General features: G+C 33.6%; 3 protein-coding genes across 3 annotated transcripts in view; 1 reads left to right on the top strand and 2 right to left on the bottom strand.

Annotated features, from left to right (window-relative positions):
• Nucleotides 1–299: 299 nt before the first annotated feature.
• Nucleotides 300–3,652, bottom strand: LOTGIDRAFT_158919 (hypothetical protein; the record flags this gene model as incomplete). The annotated part of the gene is made up of 5 exons (XM_009052329.1): nucleotides 300–466; nucleotides 1,108–2,190; nucleotides 2,364–2,510; nucleotides 3,056–3,199; nucleotides 3,385–3,652. 5 exons carry the CDS (start codon nucleotides 3,650–3,652, stop codon nucleotides 300–302), a joined length of 1,809 nt encoding a protein of 602 aa, XP_009050577.1.
• A 3,655-nt stretch (nucleotides 3,653–7,307) lies between these two features.
• On the top strand, nucleotides 7,308–10,126 carry LOTGIDRAFT_158918 (hypothetical protein; the record flags this gene model as incomplete). Its single annotated transcript, XM_009052328.1, has 5 exons — nucleotides 7,308–7,554; nucleotides 7,773–7,916; nucleotides 8,186–8,332; nucleotides 8,787–9,833; nucleotides 9,969–10,126. 5 exons carry the CDS (start codon nucleotides 7,308–7,310, stop codon nucleotides 10,124–10,126), a joined length of 1,743 nt encoding a protein of 580 aa, XP_009050576.1.
• Nucleotides 10,127–13,066: 2,940 nt separating this feature from the next.
• LOTGIDRAFT_187198 (hypothetical protein) overlaps nucleotides 13,067–17,490 on the bottom strand; it is a 21,455-nt gene continuing 17,031 nt past the window's right edge. The window contains exons 5-7 of the mRNA XM_009052327.1: nucleotides 14,331–14,620; nucleotides 13,574–14,060; nucleotides 13,067–13,296 (exon numbers count right to left, since the gene is read on the bottom strand). Of these exons, the coding sequence (XP_009050575.1) occupies nucleotides 13,148–13,296; nucleotides 13,574–14,060; nucleotides 14,331–14,620 (926 nt within the window). The 3' untranslated portion in view covers nucleotides 13,067–13,147. The remainder of the gene's footprint in view (nucleotides 13,297–13,573; nucleotides 14,061–14,330; nucleotides 14,621–17,490) is intronic.

Genomic DNA, 17,490 nt, shown 5'->3' with positions numbered 1-17,490 from the left:
TGACCATTGACTATATTTTATCATACTGTTAATCTGACTATTCCCTGTGCTGACATTATCATGAGATGGTGCCTTTAGGACAAACCAGTTGCATTGGAGTCAGGTCCTTAATCTTTGTTTTGATCTAAATACCTCTGACATGATTGTATTAGCCACAAAGCCATAACTTGTAGTCATTGTCATGATTTCGCATTGTGCTCATAGTTTTTGACCTTCACCTTTAGGCATTATTAGCACTCGAGGTAAGGAAATAATATGTTGAAATTACTTTTATATTCTCGCACAAACACACACACACCTCATAGTGCTGCTCTGGGTAATTGAATATCTTTGTTCTCTGTTTGTTGTTTGTTATCAAGACGTCTGAATATTGGTTCTAGTATATGAAGTATGGCTGCTAGTATTGCTAACGCTCCTATAAAATGATAAGAACTGATATATGTCCCTGTTGTGTCTTTTAATAATCCTGAAATTAAAAATTGAAACAAAAATACAAAAATTGTTTTTAATCGATGACATCATAATTGTTTGAGAATATACCATATATTTGCGTGTATAATGCGCCGGATGTTACTCTGCTTCCGATACTGGAGTTGCACATTATAGACATAATTTGTTCACCAAATAAGTATTTTGCATTTGATACACTGAAGGTAGATTCCAGAATAACTGGCAAACCAAATAGCAGAGGGCTGAGCATTTCAAGAAACACCCGCTGCAATTATTAAAGTATTTGAGCCAACAATGAATACAGTTTTTATCTTGAATTTAGACAGTATGTTTCAGCAAAAGAGACATCCTAAACGACAACAGGCTCAGTATATCCAGGAGTATCTCCTTAAAACAAGATTACGTAAGATTCTTTCCTGTTCTTTCAAAGGTAACATAAAAATACTATCAAGCGTATCAAATTTCACCAACAAACCTTTTATATTTTGGTGTTGTGTCTTAACAGGGAACAAAGATACCCATAAGCATATGGTTCCTGAAACATCATAGTGTAACATACTCTAGCCGTTTCTAACAGACCCGTGATTTGTTATTGGTGTCACAAATTGACAATAGTCACCAGAATAATAAGGAAGATAATATACATGCATTACTTACCTATAATGGGATGGATACCAGAGATTATAGCACCATGAGCTATCTGTAGGAACCCCAAAGCTTTAGATAAATTCTCAATTCCTAAAAATTCAGTACATAACACTGGTAGAAATGTTCCGTAAATATTGGAAAATATTCCAAATATCGTGACACATGCAAACTGACTTCCATAATTTGTATAGAATGTCATGAGTTGACAATTGATACCAGCTATTGTTATAGAAATTATCATGATAGTTGATATTTTAACATGTCCTGTATCAGCAAAATATCCAAAAGCCAACCTACTCACAAAGTCCAATGCTCCTATTATACAGAGAAAAATGGGAACATCTTCATCTGAAGTTTCGAACTCAGCAAAAATAGCAGGTAAATATTGTAGGTATATATAAATAGGTATTCCACAACAACTAGATATAGTTATCAGATGAAACAACGGACGTTTACACACAGAAAAATCCAGTCCCTTCAAAAGTGCTAGAAAACCTTTATTAGACTCAGAGTTATTCCTTCGAGTTATATTCTCTACTTGGGGTATTGACGCCATACTTCCCATAATGGTCGAGACGCTTTGGATTTCAGGACGTAAATGTAACCTGTGAATAATTGAAGAACTGCCTCCCTGTTCTCTGGTAGTGTTTATGTGGTTCTTTGAGTGGAGTATAGAGGCAAACCGAGTCCGCTCAACTGGCTGACCAGTCGCGTTCGCGTTGCTTACTGATATGGATGACCAACTGCCTAATCTATCACCTCTAGAGATTCTTTCCCGATGCGCCTCCATCAGCGGCACCTTCAATCTATTACTTATTGTTTGCTTTAATCCGGCACCACCATCTCCCGGTTTTGGTGGCAGTGGTCTTATGAGCAGACTAAATACTACAATGTTGAGTTCAATGCCACAAAATATTAACAAAGTTCCTCGTAAACCATAGGTATCCAATAAAAACCGACAAAGCATAGGAAATAGAACTGTTGCAAAACTGATCCCACTGTTAGTTAATGATATAGCAAATGCCCTTCTCTTTCTGAAATACTGGCTAACTGCTAAGACATTTGGACCAACAATCATCGATTGACCTATTCCTGAAATAAAGTCACACATATTATGTTAATAGATGTCTGAATCCTTTAATAGGTATACATGTATACAAGTGGTCTGGAAAAAGAAATCGGCTTAATATTTTCTGGTATTTACCGATTAAAGCCATTCATATCATGAACGAAGTAGATTATGCAAATATAAAACAGATTCTTACCAACAAAAACACTTTGAGTACATATCAAGACTGTAACATTTTGTGCAAATACCGAGCCAAGGATTCCTAATGATGTTATAATAGCACCACAAGATATCACCTGACGAATGGAGAAGCGGCTGAGGAGAACTTGCATTGATATAAATGCTGAAATGTAAAACATATATAGTTATTTACAGTTCCTGACCCTACTCATCTACCTTAAGACAAAGTAATACCAATAAAATTAAACGGATTACGATATAATCGAACAAATACCTGAGAATGACCCGAATTATTAAGGACATGTTACTGGAAAAAATTGCATTATATAGCTCCATATTACCAGTATACTATACCCGGGATTAATCTCGCATAACATTACAAGAAAATACATTGTCATTCACCTAGTGAACAAAGGACAGGCGGGATGAATTATATTAAAATATGAATAAGCAATTATCAAGGAGCATTAATGGAAATCGTATAATTATCATCAATGATTGGTAAATGGAGAAGGGTCAAGCTGTATTGTAATACCCGCTATTCTGATTTCAGTCATAGGTTCCAATAGATCAGACTATTTATAATTTTACAGAAATATATAGATTCAATTCTATACATCTCCAAAATTATTTGTTTTATTTGAACATCAGACATCTAAGGTTGTTTATTCTAATTATAATAGAGGTCAATGAATAAAACAAACTTACATGACAATGAGTAGACAATTGCCATTACACCAAATATCAAAGTTGTTGAGGTTGCTGAAGCATCGAAGAGCTTTAGAAACTCCACGAATAGTATGCCAAGACAGATCAGATATCCGATAATTATGGTTGCTATCATCATACAGGCTGAAAAACAAATATAAATTCCCTTGAGTCGTTCTTGCTTTCACCGAGAGAAAGTTATTGTGGTCTCCATAAATGGTAAATGACAGACAATATAATTATTTTAAGTGAATAATAACAAAGTTAAAAATATGCTCGACTAGATATAAAAAGAACGACCAGAAACACATGGAAGCGAAAAGAATTACCGAATGCTACCATCCATGCCCATCCTGTATCTATAGGGCGATCATCAGCATCGTCATCAGCATCTAAATCGTCAACACTTTCACCTAAATCTGACGTTTCTACATCCTGCAAGGGAGAGCTGTTTATGACACATTTAGAGGATTGTAGCACGTCTGAAATGTCCATACCACTACTTTTATCAATACAGTTAGTAGATTTATCTGTAGTCTCACTAGAATGATTTACTTGCTCCACAATCACCTCTAAATCCGGGATGTGGAATGCCATTGTGTTTTTTTATGAAAAGGTCCTGAATAATACCCAAATGATCAAATAAAAATGATGACCATGGGTATTTACTGCAGGCGTAATCCCATGATCGGGAAATACAGTCGCAATATTATTCATGTCACTTAACAGAACTGATCCGAGACACATTAAAACTTTTCACATAATTATGTTGGTTTACATTGACCGTCCAAAAGGAGACCTGTACGTCTAAAGAAATATGCCAACTGGTCAATACTGTGCTCGGGAATAGCTGTTATTATTGTCAACCACGTCAATCTATGTTTCGCTGTTGATAATCTTGGTTAAACCTCTGTTGCTAATCTGATTTCTCTATTACTCAGGCGTTATAACGATAACAAGTTACGCGATAAGGTGACATAAATCTCTGAACACTCTTTTAACTGTCTATGAAAATATTGTATGTAGCACTCATTAGAATTGCCATGATGGGTAGACAAACTTTTCTTAAAACGTCGAAAAGCTGAGGACAAAAGTAAGGTCAAGAGAAATAACTAATTAATCTCACCAATTAATTTTATAAGGCGCTTCGTGCCCGGAACAGTATTTGCCGAGATTAAAAAAGCTATTTAGATGTTGCACATTGCCCAGACGGAAGTAAGTATGCGCTCTCTAACGAAAAATTTAAAAACGGCCAACAAAGAGTCAAATTGCGGACAATAATAATTATTAGCACATGCAGAGAAGATTTTGTAATTTGGAACTGGTACTCTTAACCATTTACACTGTCAGTAGAAATGTAAGATCCCTACCTTCGTCTAGGATGCCAGGTCCCGACTAAACTTTAACGGCCAGACACACTCAACACCATGTACATTTGTTATATTAAAGCGTACCGTAACATATTCGAATACCGTCGCTCGAAATTTACGAGGTGTAAAGGGGGTGTATTAAGATATGTTGTGTAATACATCGCATAATTTTATTTTCGAGGATCGAGGTGCGTTTTGATGTGATCTTTTTTTTTCATGTAGTTATTGATAATTAATAATATATAACTAAAATAATAAACGTTATATTCAAATTTAATGTCTGAATATAAGTTGAACAAGGGTTATAAGGGGAAGAACTGACCACTCGAGAAACGAGTTTAATCTTTATATATCACATCTGTTCTTTCACACCAGCCACAAACACAGGAAATGATGACTTTTACAAAGTGTTGTGCAAGGTGACCTGAAACATTGACTATAAATTATTACATTATTACATGTATAGCCTCTGCAGTTCAGGTAAATATTCTTTTCATGTATAGTAATTTCTCATAGGATTAATGTGCATATTTGTCATTGTTTTTCTACGATATATTACAACGAAATATTTTCACTAATTGTTTTTTTTTTTTAATTTCTTCACTTTTCTGTAAAAAGGTAATACGCATTGAATTAAACTGACATTGCAAAACAAATATATCGGGTTATGGCAATGGAATCATTTGTATGGTGTACAGTTATGCTATGGGCGGCGTATTCTTTCAAGTCTGGGACAAATTCTGTACTTTACTCGACATAATCCATGATGATTCCAGTGCTATTCTTGAAAACTTGCCTTTGTAAACAATTGTAATGACTTCGCATCCGATGTACAAAATCTGTATAGTTACCTCCCTTTATGTAAAAATTTAAATTCGTGAACGGTTTGTAGAATTGCAAGAAAAAAATAATATAGCATATGGATCGAAATTAAGATATAAACCGATATCAAAAGTAGATTCATTCAAGGTGAAATAGACTAGGGTGACTCTAAGAGGATTCATGGGAAATTTCTTCTTTGAGTGATTTAAAACCTGTCAAGCAATTAAATGTGACAAATTGCGACAAAAATATTGTTTAGAACATTCATCGCCTTTTTATTCCGTAAAGTTGAATATAACTGCTTGGCCTGTGCTTTCGTAATTTCCGTTATATATTGATTTTACACCTACTTTCGCCATATCAGATCTATCGGAAATGGCTACTTGAGGTTATTTATTAAATACGTAATGTAAACATAAACCTTTAATTACCTAGTTTTATATTTAAAGGAGTTTATGTCAATCCCTAAATATATAAATTTACAATAATGATAATGTCAAAATGGTTCTGTTGAAATATTATAATCTGTATTGACAAACTCGGTAAAATGGGTATAGTGTGTTCCAGTAGTAAGATCAAAATTCATCTGTTATCGAATAGAATACTATACACTAGAATACAATCAATTTATATCCATAGAAGTGTATCTGAAAGTGAAAAATAACTCAATTCATCTGTAATTACAAAGCATTGAGGTTAGTATTTTTGACTTAACCATTACATAATTGTATAAATTGGCTTGTGAAGGTGTCAAGCATAGTCCTGCGTTTAATAAACTCTGTAATCTTGCATTGTAACTCAACTTTTACCAGTGTGTGGTGAGTGAATAATAACCAATACAAGTGTGCATTAATCAAAAATCTAACTCGGATGCAACTGGCAATTAAACTTAAAGCGAAAACAATTAATCTACACGGGAAGATGATGTCTTGCTGATGCATATTAATCCACTAGTGGCATGATGTATTTGGCATATAAACTTGACATGAATTTTTCCATACAGGAGTGACACAATATTATATCAGGCAACCACTGGTTTAAACGTATAGCTCAGATGCCAAACTTTACAATCCTCCAATTACACTATTTACGGTTTGTTTATTCTGTGCAACATTGTACATTACTTATTGTATAATGTCACAATTTATAAAGTATGTTTAGTATGAATATTAAATACAACACTTAATAATAAAGGAAGTGTAAATTAACCACTGCGGACAATTCACGTTAATCTATTTTAGAAACGGAGTTCTTTATTAACATGTAATGTACTAATGAAGGAAGTAGGCTGCTCACGACGAGGGGTTTGGAATGTCATGATTATCACTTTCTGTATAGTCTGAAACTCCGGAATGCATTTTTGACTTTGCAGAAGATCATTTTCAGAACCATGTGTTTGTATCTTGAATCAAGATATATATCAGACTATATTTTAGTATATTGTAGGCATTATTTTAAAATTCAGATAGTTGAAATTGAATGGTCTATTATAATACAGGGCAGTAACTACATTAAAACAAATGAGGCAAATGCCTCGTAACGAATTTGACAAAAAAAGGAAAAGAAAAGAAATCTTTGCAATGAAACTAACGTCAAAGACAACAGGACTATAAATATCAACTAATATTAATAAAAATTAGTAACGGTGATTAAATTGAATGTATGTATGAATATTTACAATACAATTGATCATTAACAGTAAAAAGCTGAGTTGTTGAGACTAGAGTACATGATCTACATTTTGAATGAGATGATGATTCAATAAAATGAATATGCCATAAATTTTTTATTAGCTATGTGGACTTTCTAGAAGAGAAGGCTGAGTTGTCTAGTTTACCTAAAATGAAATATGGCTTGGTGTACACGATTTTCCAGACTTCTAGAACATTGCTTACCTTACTATCAATGGTTATCCACTGCAAAGGTATCTTAATAATTTGATGTTCTTTATTTACCAGGACTAGTGACGGTGATGTACTAAAGGAAGAGGAGTGTCGGATTATGAAATGAACTCAGTATAAATATCATACTCCATTCAGAAAAACATCATTCAAATCATGATGCTGGACAAACAAGAGACAGACAACCATCTTGGAGAAATCATGGAAGACTCTGTAATATCTGAGCAAAAACAACCAGATTTAGAAGAACTTTCTGTTGGGGATGCACAACCTGTCAGAAAAAATCGTGTATCAAATAACGATCCTGATATTGTCAAAACTGTTATTGAAGAACTTCATGATGATACAGAAATAGAAGACGATGGATTACCAATTGATCGAGGTTGGGCTTGGGTTATAACATTTGGTAGGTTACAATTGGTTCCACGTTATATATGCTATTGGCTTTGTACATTATCTGGCGATACATCTCATATCGCTGACTGCATAGCGCAAAATATCGGATATACAATATTAGCTATGCTGATAAAAGTAAGTTGGGACAGATATTCTGGCAAAATTATTATCAGAACACATGATACTCATTGTGTGTGTAAAATATTCATGCCAATTACTTCATTTCAGCGGCATTTCATAATTTCTTGATAATTGCTGGTTATAATAAAGCAATGGGGTTGTTATTCATTGAATTTTTAATATTGTTTAAAAGTTCTACAACAGAAACTGCCTTGATTGTTGGTGTAATGGCTGGTGTATTCGGTATTTCAGGTAAGAATTTCTGTTAATTTTATATCTTGAAGGACATAATTGTAACAAAATATTCAATACAATGCCATGATTTGGCAAGTACGCTGCACAAAATCCAAAGTATTAATCATATAGACTGGTAATGTGTCGAGTATTTTTCCAATTCCAGCAAGATGATAATGATGTACATGAAATATGTAAAAATATACCAAATTTTGTGCTTAATTTGAAGGTCCAAACCAAGCAAGGTTTTATTATATGTAATTTCTATTTTATTTACTGTTTTGCAGTGTTTATCACGATGCAAGTGTTAGTAAGTAAATTTAAGATAAGATATATTGTAATGTTAGGAGGGTTTTTATCTGGTATTGGTATAATATTATCAGTATTTGCTACCAACCTAATACAATTAATCTTAACACAAAGTGTTTTCGTTGGTATGTATATTATCACAATCTGATCCCATTCTTAAATGTTCATGTAAATCTTGTTTATCTATGATGACTCTACTTGCTATCAACGATCGGGCGAAATTGGTTGTTCTGTTCATTAAAATATTCAACTGAATAATTACAATATATTCACTTGAATTTGCTGCCAATGTTATCAATGTTTCTTTAATCAATTAAAATGGATAATGGATAATTTAGATGCTAAACTAACGATGATGACACATATATATGAAATGAATAAAACGTCAAAGGTTTTATGCCTTTAAGTCCGAGTGTTCCGAAGAAGACAAACAAAATCCACATCTGAAAGAAAAGTCTTTCCAATATTAGTCCTTTGGACCTTCAGACTGAGTGAGAAAACGAAGATGGCACATCCGAAAACCCTCAACCTATAAAGAATTTATTCGATATATCATTTTCACGATTTTTCCAATTTTAGGAATGGGTAATTCTATGGTTCATGCCCCAGCGTTGGTGCTAATTGGGAAATACTTCAAGAATAAGAGATCCACCGCTGCTGCTATTGCTGCCAGTGCTGTAAGCGCTGGGGCCGTCATATTTCCTCACCTGGTTAAATATCTGATAGATGAGTATGGACTACGAGGTGCTCTTCTTATTCTTGGAGGAATTCATCTACACATTTTAGTAGCAGGTCTTCTTATGGTACCCATTGAGTCGTTCAAAACAAGGAAACAAGCCAGGAAGTCAACTATTCCACGTGTTTTATCACCAGATGGCATTGTTCAACCATGTGACAAGATTGATCTACAATTAATAAGATCTCGGGAATCGCTAGTTAGTTGGGATTCTAATAACAAATTAAAACCAAATTCCCATTACAGTCCATTGTTACTTCACAGACCAAGAACGCGTTCCAATGCCAGTAGACTTTCAGATTTCACTTCCCAAACTGATATCTCAACTTTCGTACCAAACAATCAGGAATTCATTGATTCAAGAGTTGAAGAATGTGAAAATCCTTTTCTTAAGGGAGATAATCGATTAAAGACGTTTTTCAACTCTTTGGGATTCTATTTATGGAAGAAACCACTGTTTCTGTTATTAAACTCGACATTCGCCTTAAACAGTTTCTTGGTGTTATTTTTAAACTATTATCCGGCCTATGTGGTAGAATTAGGAACCAGCGAGCAAGATGCAGCAAACATTTTATCTATTGCAGGAGCCGTAGATTTCTTTTGCCGTCTAGGCGCGGGACTATTTGCTGATTTAGGTTATATGAAGCGAACCCACATTTGTGCAATAGCGCAGATTGTTTCAGCGCTCAATTGTCATCTGTTGGTGTTTTATAGTTCTTACCATTATCAGATAATAGGTATTGTTTTATTTGGAATGTTCAGTGGTGTTTATAACTCTTTTATTCCTGTTTTAATCATGGATTTCCTTGGCATGGATGATCTGGCCAAAGCTCTGGGATTTGTTATGATTACACACGGAGCTGCTATCTGTGCTTATCATCCCATAGTTGGTAAGTTTCATTCCAAAACGCTTTTATCTTATTTAAATGCTTGTGACTTAAGAGATGTAAATTCTACTTTGCGCTACGACGGTGTCTCAGTAATATTATAGAATCTAAAGTTTTTCTAAATATTTTCTATTTCAGGAGCATTGAAAGACTATACTGGTACTTACATAGCATCATTTCATTGTATGGGAGCCTGTGTTATATTGTCCGCAGTTTTATTACTTATGGAACCTTTGTTTAGAAAGTGTAAGAAATCTCAGGAAACAATTCATACAAAAGAACTTGTGATCGGTTGAGAATGGTATCCTTTGTTCACAATCAGAAACATCATAGAAACTTAGAAGGAATCAGGACTTCCTCGGTTGTCTGAAAACTAGAAATATGTTGCTCAGTGGACTGTTGCTTAGTGGACAAATCGTTAGATTTGTTAAATAGAATGGAATAGAATATATATTCAGCAGTTGATCTGCGACATATCTAATGAATATCATCCAACCACATGGCAACCTTAGCAATGTATTTACTTTATCTATTTATTGACCATTAAAGTTTATTATTTTGATTTGATCTCTAAAATGTATCGAGTCAATAGCCAATTGCAATTTCTGTGAGTTCAACCAATAAAAAACTTGTGTGAAAGACGGGTAACTATTCGTGAAGAGCCTTAGTGCATCAGTTTATTACCATCGCATTGGTTTCATCTCCGACGAAGGGAAACTGAGTTGAACCATCACGCTTCCTTTGTGTTTCACAGAATGCAGCAATTTGTTTGGATTGTACGCCAGGAAATACAGCCAATCATAGCCCTCGGCACACGGACTGTGTATATTATTGCTTATATTTCCACAATGTCAGAAACATTAATACAACCTGTTTGAAAGAACTCTGAAGATTATATATTATTTTTGTTTAATCTAATGTAGCAGCTTCTAAAGATTGCATCTGTATCTGCTTTCCTTTCATAATTCATTACTCTGCTACGTCTGGTCTTTTCTGCAAGCGTTTTGCACATCGAGCTATAAAGAGTTCTAAAAGCAGCATCAAAGCTGCCAGTAAAAGCACTGTACCTATAAAGTGGTATGCTGGTATAAAAGAACCAGTATAATCTCTTAGAGCCCCTGGAATTAGATAACTTCAAATATTAAATTAGGAGATGAATTGTGATAATGAGATTCATATAATATGAATATTGGAGATCGATGGAGATCATTGCAATTTTCTGATGATTTTTCTTGTAGAAAAAAAACATAACAATGACCTAAGACTGCAACATACGATTAGTCGTATACACATTATTGTATGGTTTGATAAACTACTGCGTTATGTCGAAATACCTTTAGGTTAAAGAAGTGGTCCATGCTTTTCAAATAGATGTAAAAACTATTTTATAAGTAACTCCTCGAATTTAATTTACTTAATTTCATGTGGGAAATGCCCCAAACAATGTATAAGAGAAACCAAAAATAATTTACGCACTCGATTTACTGCCAACAGATCAGATGTCAAATTTAAGAAAGACAAGCATCTTTCTAATCATTTCAACTTGGTCGACTATTCAGCACACGATCTTATCCTAACCCCCATTGATCTTATAGTAATTGGTCTGCCAGAGGATTAAACTTCGAAATCCTTTCAAGCTGTGGAAGCCCAATTGGATTGAAACACTAAATACAGCTAGACCGATAGGACTGAATATTCTGCAGGCATAGCACCCTTTGATGTCTCGTTCAATTCCACGAGCACGTAAAATAGTCCATGCCCAGTATTAAAGTCTGCAAGAGAAATTCCCCCACCATGTCTATAAACAAAAGATGATTGTCGCATATTAAAAAACTTAAATGACATCCTTGATCATAGCAAATTAATTCCCATTAGCATATGATTTATATAGTATTTGTTCCATCCTAGGTCTGTACATTTGGGAGGATAAAACCCTCCCTTCCTCGAAATCAAATAAGATTTATCAAAGTGAAAATAAAGACTAAAATACCATCAACGGACGTCGTCAATTAATTATCAAAAAGTTAAAAAGTCATTACATACATACCCACCAATTATTTACGCCAATAATTATGTCCTTCCTGTTCTGTTGAAAACCATCTTTCCTGCTGGTTATAAATTGCCAGTTTGCTTCCCTTTTACTTGTTCTCGGGTCTGCACTTCCAACCAAACATCAGTTGTCTGAAGATTATACAGCGTGAAACACTGAGTAACAACATGTTTCAGGTTCTGTTTAAATATTTCTATATTTAAATATCACTGTACAATTATATACAATATAACAGTGAAAATATTTTGTCATCGTAAATACAAACCTATGAAGACTGCTTGGAGAATAACAACTTGCTGTATTTCGGTAGCAAAGGCACAGACCATGATACCAATTGCACTCAGTGTTCCACCAAGAGCGACAATAAATCGTATAGGTAATCTACCAACTTATATCTGCATCGATATAAAAAAAACTATAATGTATAACAAACTATATAAGAGGCTAATTTGGTCCAGATTGTCAGCATTCAATGGGACTTCTATAAAAATTGTGAGATACAAGTTGTTCATTGATGAGATGATAAAAGTAGCTATTTTGAGAGTGCATCACAACTTGGAAGTTCTTTCGCACCATAGTTATAATGTACTGTATTCCTGTTGCAAGTTGGTATATTATGTGAAATAGACATATTTACAATCTTATCTTGTAATTGACCTTGGACGACCTGTTTCGGGGCATCTTCACAATGTCGAGCTATAACGAACGAAAGGTCGCTATTGCAGTCAAGGTTATAAGCCAGTTTGCAACATGCCAATTGCACGTAAAGTTCACCACATTGCAAATTATAACACTAAGCATACACTAATTAACCACTATGTGATACACAAATGCAGGATGGTAAACATTAATAGTCTACAGAAATTAATCAACCTTCTTGCAAAGCGTCAAAATCTAGAATGTATGGGGCCACAGCACTGTGCAAGTCCATCCATGCGATATGTTTGGTTGTAGTGATGAACAAATACTCATAACGAACGAACGACTGTTTCTTCTGGGTAGCGTATGTCGGCGTACTCATTTTTATCATAATCATGAAATGTAAGATGTAGGCGATTTGAAAGCAGGTTACAGCCAGACTCAGAAATCCGGTTCTGCTAATTTCTAAGTTTTCATGAATTTTTACGTTAATAAGGTAGGTCATTACCTATTTTGGTAAACGTTCAATAATAAAAAAAAATGTAGAAAACAATTCTTTAATATTTCATAAAGAACCAGAATCTGAAATTGCATAATTATTAATTATAGGTTTTCCTTTCATAATTCATTACTCTGCTCCGTCTGTTCTGTTTTGCAAGCGTTTGGCACAACGAGCTATAAAGGGTTCTAACAGCAGCATCAAAGCTGCCAGTGAAAGCATTGTACCCATAAAGTGGTATGCTGGTATAAATGAACCGGTGTAATCTCTTAGAGCCCCTGAAATTAGACAAATTCAAATACTAAAATTCAGAAAACGTGCGAGACATGAATATTTGAAATCGAAGAAGATCATTAAAATTATATGATCATTCTTTTATTCTGTCAATCCTATCGACTGCAACATATTTGATATGTTAGCTATAATATAATTATACAACAATAAAACATATGATCAAAGTCCAAATAAAAAACATGAAAGAATGAAGAAAAATATGGCCGTATACGCGAAAAATCTAACTAACAGAGTCCATAATCACACTTCGTAAATACATACCTACAGTAGGATGATATATACTAACAGCAACGCCATTCAATATCATTATAAATCCTAAAGATCGAGCTAAATTATCACTGCCCAAAAAATCCATGAGAAGCAAAGCTGTAAATGAATTAAATATTCCACCAAATATGCCATATACGATGGTTCCTAATAGCTGTAATCCATAGCTATCGTAGAATCGGATACAATGACAATTTAAAGCTGTCATGAATAAAGAGAACACACAGATATGAGTTCTCCGAAAACAACCTCTATCGGCAATGTATCCTGCTAATAGACGAGCAAAGAAGTCAATTCCCCCCGCTATTGATAAAAATAAAGCCGAATCGTTTTCACTAGCCCCCTTCTCAACCACATGAGCTGGATAATAAGCTAAAAATAGTACTGTGCAATTCCCACAAAAAGCATTAAATGCCATCATTAAGAAATGCGGTTGTTTCCATACGGTGAAATCTAAACTTTTACACGGATTTCGATTTTTCTTTTCTCTGTGATTGTCTTTGGTATCATCATTGTCGAAGACAACTGAATAAACATCTTCATGGGAAGCAAAAGTACTTCTTCTACTAGATTGTGATGCTGTTCGTGGTCTGATATCACTGATTAACGGACTGAGATACTCCTTGTGGTTAAATTTATTTCCATCTATGATTATGTCCTTCCTGTTCTGTTGGAAGCTATCTTTCTCGCTTTCAAATTGGCAGTTTGATTTGTTATTTTTGATATCATTTTTTACGATCATTTGTGGGACAGTTATAATATTATCATTATTCACATGTTTAGGCTTTGGTTTTCTTTTGAAGCTGTCCAATGGTCTCATCAAGCACGCAAAGACTAGGACATTTAACTCAATAGCACCTATAATTAACAGTGTCCCATCTAAACCGTAATGATCTAATAATAATTTAACGATAGGAGGGACAATAACAGCACCAGCACTAACACCACTGTTAGATATAGCAGTTCCTAATCCTCGTTTCTTTTTAAAATATTGTCCAACTAAAACTAAACCTGGTCCGTGGATCATAGAATTATCAATTCCTAAAATTAAAATTTCATCTATAACAAATATTAAAGGGACAGATTCGCCATTATGGGTTGAGTTGGGTCTTGAATATATGTAATTAGGCTTGGAATTTCTTTTTCTATAGATTTCTTTTTTTCTTTCTAACGTTGATAATCCTGGTCACACATGGATTTCAAGTCTCATCTCGACGGTGAGCTTTGAACATTATTACTGATAAGCTTAGCTAAACAAATCGGTTTTTTTAGTCATGGATTTTAGTAAAATAAAAGCCTAATTGTAGAGAAATATCTCCCACGTCTTCTTAAGGTTTCAATATCGAGCCATTATAAAGCCAAACTGCTTAATCCACAATTAGTACTCTTCGTTTTTAATTACCTGGAATATTTTCAGGCATAATTTACCTTTTTTGATAATGAAAACTTTTTACAAAAAAGAGGAATACTCTTTAAAGCCACCTGTTACTTGAATACCATTATGTGAACATACAAAAAAAAAAAGATTAGATTTTTAATCATATACTCAAATTAACTAATCATATTGATTCATTAGATAGCCGAATAATGCAAAAAATATATATACCATATAACCTACCTAATTACAAGCTTATACCGTATGATAACCTGAACACAATATAAACTCTAATTACACACATATACCCTATGATAACTTGAACTATACACCATATAAACTATTTAATTACAATGCTATACCGTATGATAACTTGAACTATATAGCATATAAACTATTTAATTACAAGCTTATACCGTATGATAACCTGAACTATATAGCATATAAACTATCTAATTACAAACATATTCCGTATGCTAACTTGAACTATACACCATATAAACTATTTAATTACAATGCTATATTGTATGATCACTTGAACTGTATACCATATAAACTATTTAATTACAATGCTATAGCGCATACCATATAAACTATTTAATTACAATGCTATTGCATATGATAACTGGAACTGTATACCATATAAACTATTTAATTACAATGCTTGAACAGTATACCATATAAACTATTTAAGTACAATGCTATAGCGTATAATTTAAACTGTATACCATATAAACTATTTAATTACAATGCTATAGCGTATAACTTGAACTGTATACCATATAAACTATTTAATTACAATGCTATAGCGCATACCATATAAACCATTTAATTACAATGTTGTAGCGTATATCTTGAACTGTATACCATATAAACTATTTGATTACAATGCTATAGCGTATGGTAACTTGAACTGTATACCATAAAAACTATTTAATTACAATGCTGTAGCGTATATCTTGAACTGTATACCATATAAACCATTTAATTACAATGCTGTAGCGTATATCTTGAACTGTATACCATATAAACTATTTGATTACAATGCTATAGCGTATGGTAACTTGAACTGTATACCATAAAAACTATTTAATTACAATGCTATAGCGTAACTTGAACTATATAAGTAGTATATGAGATTATAGATAGGGGGCACCTTTTATAATTTTTAAAAAAAATCACTTTTTAAATTATAAAAACCGCCCCCTATCTATAATCTCATATACTACTCCTTTGCCTGCGGCGCCCCAAGCCCACCAAACAAACAACCCCACCAGGCACGCGATTAATAAACCCGAAGCCTATATGGGTACCCATTTACCAAGCCCCCAAGCGCCCCAGCCCTAAAATATCTTCAAATTAACTCATTTAAAAACAGAATGAGTTTTAATTTTAAAACACGAACAACACAAATTCGAAGGAGACGCTTTCTTCTCAGCTCTATCATCTCTCATCCCAAAAGTAGCCAACTTTGTCTCAAACAACAAATCCCCATTTCCTCAGAAGCGCAAGCTCTTGGATCTGTAGCAAAAGCAGGAGTAAATATAAGCGAAGCAGTGAAAAGATCTAACGAGTTGAAAGAATTACAACATATAAGAGAAATGCGAAATAAAAGACTGATTAATGGGAGGTAACACTGTATTTTGTTTACTTCAAAGTAAAATACCAACTAGTTTACTAGTTATTGATTTATTATAGACTGAATAAAACTCACACTATAAATACCTTTAACGTCTAGTAACAGTCAGACAGAGTATTATTAACTGGATATGCGTGACTTAGTAACATACGGTTATATTTACATATAACATACTACGCGTGCCACGTCGGCATAGATAGATTAAAATATTAACTATTAACACTGTCTCAATTTTGTTACGCTGGAAGACTAGGAATTTAATCATACAAAATCAAAGTATGTTCTTTGTTTAATTTAATTATAAGACGAGAGGGTGTAATTAAGATGATATGCTATTTGTTGTTTTTCAAAATATCAATTTTGTTCTATTCCAGACACAAGTTTAATGGATGTCAACATTTCATATCACGAAGAATATTTAAACCATCACAGGCAGTGGGGGATATAAAGAGGACAAGAATTTTACCAAACTCTCTGACAAATATCCGAGGATTCAAAATTGTTGATACAGATTTCGAAAATAGAACAAGTGCTGAAGAACAAGCGTTTTGGAAAAGGATAAAATATGTGACGTATATCTAGCGATTCTGTAGGAGCGGTCATGACCCTTGACCCTTGAACTATGACTGGCAATAGTATAAGAGGGGAGATAACTCTGAAGTATATCTAGTAGAAGTGTACATCAATATAATTGTTTATGTTTTAAATTTCCTTGTATTTATTAAAACTTACTTTGTTTTTTTTTTGTTATTCTTCCTGCATTTCCATGGGGGTAAATGGTTTCAAATAATAGGGTAAAACCTATCTTTAAAAATGGCAGAAAAATTTACAGATTAGATCCGATCTTTCAATTATATGATCCAATTCGTTATTCGTTTAATAAGAAAAAAGAGGATT

This window comes from Lottia gigantea, assembly GCF_000327385.1.
Source record: "Lottia gigantea unplaced genomic scaffold LOTGIsca_18, whole genome shotgun sequence".
Taxonomy (NCBI): Eukaryota; Metazoa; Mollusca; class Gastropoda; family Lottiidae; genus Lottia; species Lottia gigantea.
This window is presented reverse-complemented; position numbering and strand designations above follow the sequence as displayed.